Source organism: Strongylocentrotus purpuratus, unplaced genomic scaffold (assembly GCF_000002235.5).
Source record: "Strongylocentrotus purpuratus isolate Spur 01 unplaced genomic scaffold, Spur_5.0 spur5_contig_90, whole genome shotgun sequence".
In the NCBI taxonomy this organism is placed as follows: domain Eukaryota; kingdom Metazoa; phylum Echinodermata; class Echinoidea; order Camarodonta; family Strongylocentrotidae; genus Strongylocentrotus; species Strongylocentrotus purpuratus.
Window position 1 is genome coordinate 8569 of NW_022145584.1, and position 7303 is coordinate 15871.

At 38.8% G+C, this 7303-nt stretch overlaps 1 protein-coding gene across 1 annotated transcript; it reads left to right on the forward strand.

The window, feature by feature from the left end:
- Nucleotides 1-4589: 4589 nt before the first annotated feature.
- LOC115920623 (WD repeat-containing protein 86-like) lies at nt 4590-7089 on the forward strand (the record flags this gene model as incomplete). The annotated part of the gene is given in 3 exon segments (XM_030976838.1): nt 4590-4605; nt 6402-7028; nt 7031-7089. Coding segments are annotated over 3 exon segments (702 nt in total), but the record flags the coding sequence as incomplete, so codon positions are not given.
- Nucleotides 7090-7303: the final 214 nt, after the last annotated feature.

Sequence of the window (7303 nt, forward strand, 5' to 3'; positions counted from 1 at the left end):
CGAACTGTCATCTTCAGCAACGATGTTGATTGTTATCCATGATTCGTGTAAATATGTATAATGTTTATTATGTTTTTATGCTTCCGTTCAGACTGTGCGCAACTCAAAGAACACAAACACGCACATGAAGCCTGTCTTCCAACCCCGTCTTGGTTGGGTCAGACTCACGTCAAGAGTATTGCTGCCAGGCTACCTCAGAGGAAATCTGTACTGACCATGGAGGACTTTGCATCTATACGGAAACGGGTAAAATAATGAGGGGGAGGGGCGTGGCGAGATGACCAAAGGGGGTGTTTACAATGATTGACAGTATTCACTAAAAAAATCGGTACACAATAAGTAATGGTCAAACTTGTCGGGGATAACAAGTTCCCCAAAATCACATAATAAGCCTATTTTTAATGTTTTTTATTCTATTCATGTATTTAATTTTGTTCAAGTAATACAATTTAAGGACCCCAATTTTCCCGAAAAGAAGCACCGAAAAGACTTGTCATTATTGGTTAGTAGTTGACTAAATCCCTTTTAACTTCAAAATACTACGTTCAAAATTCGTCACCGACACCACGAAGTAACACTCTACCGTGTTAACCATGGAGCTATAATTATGGTTAAACATATTTTTTTTCGATTTTCAGTTTTTTGGATTTTTAAACATTATTCATCAAGGCCTACCATTGCACGAACTTTCAAAGCTTCAAGAGCTTTACTTTAATAATTACGCTAAGTATCCATGGCAACATTTGCGCAAAAGTGACAATTTTCGTTTTCACGAAGTAACACTCAAGTTCCATTTACCATTGCAATGCATGGCGCGCACTCTGCTCATAGTGAGCAAAAACGTTTTTCACGAAGTAACACTCTTCTTGTAATAAGTTTGTATGAGCGCGCGCGCGCTGACCTGAAGTTGCACTTTCCTCGTGTTGTATACATTGAAGAGTGTTACTTCGTGAAAACGAAAATTTACAGTTTCGCAGCTTTTTCGGTTTCACGAACTAACACTCATCTTTTTTTCTCTTATTTCTTGTTTATTTAATACACAAACGGGTGAAAAACAGCAGATTTAATAAATTCAATTCATCAAGTGTCCACAACGAGAAACCCAACTGAAAATACTCTGTCATTTTGACGCAAAGTATTGTTTTAGAAGGCGTTCAACTTTAGTTGCCGTTTTCTCCGATTGCTAGTTTTTACTGGTATGTAGATGGGTGTTACTTCGTGGTGTTGGTGACGAATTGTTCATTCAAAAAATATTAAAATACGTATTTTGCGATCAAAACAAAACAAAACAATGGTCGCCATGGAGACTCGTGATTATTACTATCCCTCATCATAATGATGCAATCACCTGAAGAAATAAAGAAACAAAGAGATGCAATACTGTCTAAAGTGCAACAGGAAATTATTGTAATTTGCGAGATAGCTTCCAGTCTTTTCTCGCTGCTGACATTTGCAAAATTGCTCAGAGGTTACTGCAGTTCGACGCTCTTTACTTGGAGTGCCGTGACCTCGTGCTGCATTGAACTCGTGATCTGCACAGGTAATTCTGCAGGTTATGGGTTCGAGTCCAGCCTTGGGTTGTGGTGCGTGTGTCCTTGGGCAAGGCACTTTGTCACGTTCCCCACGCAGGACTAAATGGGTACCTGTAAGGGCAGAGATGCAATTGTGACTGGTTTTAGTTGCTTTGCGCCAAAATGGCAGCATCAAGCTGTATGCTCCCTATAGTAGGAGGCTGAGAATGTCGTTTGAATGTTTCATGTGCCCAATGAGCAGGGTAATAAAGATGTAGCGTCTCGAGCACTAATACTGGTGGATACGTGCGTTTCATTAAATCATCAATTATATTGTTACCTGTCCTTTTTTAGATAACGGATGCAACAAGAGATCACTATCATGACCTAGCGCGGAGCAGGGCTGTGGAGAACCAGCGATACTGGCGCTCGCTCCAACCACAGTTTATCCCATCTGAGACTCTGCGGACCAACTTCAGAAAAGTGTTCTGTGCGTACATTGCAGCCGGGCAACGAAAAATTTAAATATCCTTTCAGGAAAAAGGTTGCTTCTTTGTTATATCTTTAACAGTGAACGTAAAGAGACGTTAATTCCAATTGATCATTATAAATAAAGATATTTTCAGAAATCATTCATGATACAAAAGCTTCTGTGGACACTATTTTTTTAAAATAAAGATTATTAAAATTAACCATTCTAAATCGTTCTTATTGATAACACCAACAGCTGACGTCAATTCATGAACATTTTGTTATATGATTTGGAATAAAATCAGTTTCATTTTGAGAACCCACCTTCGAAAACATTTCGAAGTGGTAAACAAAAATCGCAAGTTGTAGATTTGAAAAAAAATTATTGGAACTCCGAAGTTGGAGAAGGGTAAGCAACTGTTTGGCTTTTTTTAGGTTTTTTAATTGAACGTAAGAAAGGCTCTTGAAATCCCAAAATTCGTTCTTAAACAATAATTGTAGGAATGTTATGGACGCAGTGCACCGATATAGACTTTGTTAGATGACACACTGCCGCCAAAACTAATCAAGATTTATTTGACATTCATCCCCGAACGGACTATCGTTCAATATGGATTGATGTTGTTATACATAATGAAAAATATACGACAACGCTTAGAATGTTTGTCATTGAAACGCCAATAAGCGAGTTTGTCATCTGTGTTTGTATTCTTTGTATTGTTTCTGAATCGTTCATTGTATAGTATGCCACCCACCATTTACCAAACTCGCGGCTAATTCTTCTCCCCCCCCCCTGTCATCGCTACGGTTTACATGATGCGTAGGTGGGAATCTCTGAAGATATTGGGCACCGGAAATTTCTTGTTATGTTAATGTAAAATACCACTTAAAGTTAGTGTATACGTGCATTTTGGGTGGCACCTTGAAAAATAAATTTTCAAATTGAATTGATAATTTCGAATACGTGCTTTTTGGGTGTGGCACCTTGAAAGTTAGATTTTCAAATTGAATTGATAATTTTTATCGCATTACATTAGTTATGAGCTTTCCAGGCAGACATCGCACGAGAAAGATCGGCCCATGACAAGTAATCAAAAAAATAATTTCAACTTTTGCATTAATAGCGGGAGGCTTCTAATTCGTTCTGAATAGTGTCGCAATTTCTAAACTGGTGCGCGCCATTTAAAACCACTTTTTTAAAACTGTATATTGGCCCTATAAGGCCTGCAAAAAAAATTAGCAAGTGTATTTGACACATGACATTATATTTCCTTAAATTTTCTTTCGGAAAAGAAAATCGAAATTTTGAAAAAGCACGTTTATACCAACTTTAACAAAATAAAATTTTGTGAGCAGACCAACAATATTCGCACACAATCTTTATTCCCTTTCAATCTCAACAACCTGCAGATCGACGTGGAAACCAATTGGGCCACGTTTTTTCTTAAAAGGGACCGTGCCATGAAGTTTACACTAAAACATATTTTAACCCAATTTCCCTTTTGGTCACTTTAAAAAAAAAAGCACTTTATGAAAATTGAAATGGTCCATGGTTTTCCTTACAACTGATGGCACTGCATGGCTGTAACGTCCTTTAAAACACACAATCTTTATTTGGTTCGGTTTTTATCCGTTCACATTGTGAACTCAAATGCATTTACTCATGCCAAATATTTTATGCTAAACAGTTTGCTCATTGACTTACCGCCATTTACCGAAACAACAAAGAATCAACATAAATAGAAAATTTACTACAAAACAACATACATGTATTAAAATTATTAAATATACATATATGCAGATCAAAAGAATACACCTTAGATCACGCATACACAAAAGTTAGGACACTCATTTTAAAAATATGATTAATTTATCTGAACGCACCAAAAACACCCTTACAACAAAACTAGTCTTAGTTATGTACATCATTATACTAACTTTGGTCAAAATTAGATTGCAATAAGTATAGGATAAGTTAATATGTCGGTATGTATGAGAGTTTAACTGACTTTTTTTTACCCGACCTAGAAACTGTAAAGAATAAAGTTGGTACACATGATCTTACTTTCCAATATTCGAGTTGCTATGATACCAAACAAGACAATAACACTCTGTCATTTCATCATGAATTTGAATTATATCACTTCTCAAAGTGTCACTCAGGTTGAATACAGTTTCGATTTCCTGAAAGTAAATACAATTTCTTGAGTCGTCTGTGTGTTCAACGTTAAAAACATATCTGTGCACAAAATAACGAACTTAACCATTTCGATCCTTTATCTAGACTGTTTATGACTTAATAACCATGCATTTGCATTTGCTTTTAAGCTTCTTCCTCTAATTATATGTTGCAAAATAAACACAATAGTACCAGTGATCATAATAAAGTATAGGCCTATTAAACTGGTTATTATTGCGAGACAGAATAACAATGGACAGACCCTACTCGGGTAGTAACAGCAGTCATTACTTGATAAATGCCAGTCTAACGAGAACTAAACGGGTATTTGTATAGCCTCTAATAGCCGTATATAGCCCAGCGTCAAATGAAAAATATAAATAATATATCAGCCTGCATATATACAACGGCAGGCCGCCAACTACATGATGGCAAGGCAGGGAGGTTGGTTGCTATAGCAACGTGTCAACCATGTTATTGATTCGCGCGTCTGAGTGCCGATGGTGCTGTGTATACTAAAAACGGTATCGAATTTGTCGGTTGCTGTGACGTAATTGATCTGTTATTGAGTTGAGAATGTCTTGTCTTTGTCACTCACAATGGTTGCAACAAGTGCACACAAACTTGGCGTCTCCTGACAGAAGAGCACAGAAAAATATAGTGTCATGTCAACTCTATGTAATGGACGCATCATAAGATGGTTGTATAAAGGAATATCATAGAGCCTATTCGAATAATGCTTGTTTTCCCAGATAAAATACACGCATCGGCTATTATCATCGTCAAGTATTTATGAATTATGCCAACTTAATGGCTTTATTTGGATTCACACATTTATTCATGATGCCTCCAGTATCAATTTTTAGTCCAACATTAGCGAAAAACGTAAGGAATTTAGAGCATGTAAATATAGGCTTTGCGTTACTGACAGTTGTCAAAAATGTTATTGTGGGTATGTGGCTAAAAGGACCGATTCTCATAGTTAAATACTGGAAGCGGACGTTCCAGCGGATAGGAGTTCTGGGGTAGGAGCATTGTTGTCCTTTTATCCCTTTTCTGAAGATTTCACTTGTGGGTATACCGTTCCATTTGTACGTTGTTTACACTTGTCGATACTCCTCCATTGTAGTAATTTCGCCAAAAACTATGAATGATTTCTTCTGTGCACATCCAATAAAGATGTTGAGGCAGAGCAAGCCAGGAAGCTTAGCGGTTCTGCATGGCCGTTATCTCTTGACATACTGAAAATGAACTACTTCGTGCAAATGTAAGTTCTGCACCTGCAAACAAATATTGAATTTTCTATCTGATCACCATTAATATTTTATCACCAAAGATCGTGGGAAATTTAATTGACGCAGTAATTGAAGCTAGATTAACATATAGCCTACATTTATTTTTAATCGACCATTGTGATTGTCACAATCGCCTGTCTGCCTTGTACGTGGTCATTTAGTACACTTGCTACCCATGTTGCATCGACGTGCATATTGTCCATTTTCACCTGAGTAATCACCTGGGTCCAGACTAATCATATCCTCACATTTATAATCATTAAAACCGAGGGATGTTGCCGTGCCATGAAGAGAAAATGGCGACACTCAGAGGCATGGCACGGACAAGACTATAATAATGAAGGTTAACCATCAATACTTTCCGTGGAACAGTGTACACAGCTGCAGTCTACCAACGAAGGTGACTGTGCAGTGCCATTGTATGCTGGCCTGACGTCACCAGCAGCAAATAGCCTTTTGCAACTGGTGAAATTGATCGTACATTGTGGTAGTGGAAGTATGGTAAGAGCCATGGTTTGAGCTGTCGGATGGAGCACAGATGATGATAGCATTTCATTGTCTGAAGACAGATTATTGGTTGTACCGTTAAGACATTATGTGAGTGTGAGCATCAAGAGGAGTTGGGCACTAGCATAGGAAAGTTGTATATCGAGAGAGTTTACAAGGCAGGTTTTGAGAAACATGGCCAATGTCTCATACGACATTCCAGCTGTTGTTGCACTTGCTCGCATGTCTAAGTAGGAACACCCAACTCGACGACATACGGAATGGGAAGCGGCTCCTCCAAAAAGGCCAAGAAACTTGAGGCAGAGGAGAGAGAATTTAAGAAGAGAAACATGCAAAAGGAGAAAGCGATTGATGACGAGGAGGAGGAGGTAGGGGAAGATGGGAAGAAGAGAAAGAAGAAACAAAAGGATGACGAGTTCCTTCTTGGAACTTGCAAAGGTCACAAAGGAGGCATCAACTGCATGGGTATCAACGAAGATGGAAACATGATCATCACTGGTGGTGAAGACAAAACGGCAAGGTTGTGGAACTTGGCCACTTTCGAATGTACTAAGGTACTGAAAGGACATAAAGGGTACCTAACCTGCGCCAAAATTCTGGATGAATTCTGCTACACTGGAGCTGCTGATCGCACGGTAAGGAAATGGACAGCTAAAACTGGCGTGTGTGAGTTAGTAATCGAGGGGCATGCTGCACCTATCAATAGACTTATCTGTACTGGGGACTTCCTCTTTACTAGTTCTTATGATCGCACCGCTATGTGCTGGGACCCTGATGACGGAGAACTCTTACATATATTCCGTGGGCATCGTCGAGGGGTCACCCCTCTTATGTACATACCTGCCGAAGATGCTCTTAAAGATGATGTGGTTGACATTGAGAGTAACCGAGACATCTTGGTGACAGGTAGTGCTGATGGGACGGCTAGGTCTTGGAATATGGACTCCGGTGACAGCTTGGTGACTTTCAAGGGACACAAAGGTGGAGTATTGTGCCTGGCTGCTGATTCAACTGGAAGTATTCTATTCACCGGGAGTGCCGATTGTACTGTAAGGAGTTGGAATATCAAAACGGAGAAGTCTTCAAGGTGTTTGAGGGACATCAGAGTGCCGTCGTCTGCCTCCAGGTAACTTATCTTTTGGTTTATAATCTTTTTAGTAACAAGCTGACGGAAATGTACCATTTTATAACCCTCATAATATCATCTGTAATCTGTCTCATAATTTGCACAATTTCTTCACCGCACGAAGTCAGTGAGTAAACTGGAAAATAGGTTTTCAAAACTTAAAAGGAAGAAACTTGCCGACTGACGCGACACACCATTAGAGGCATACACGATA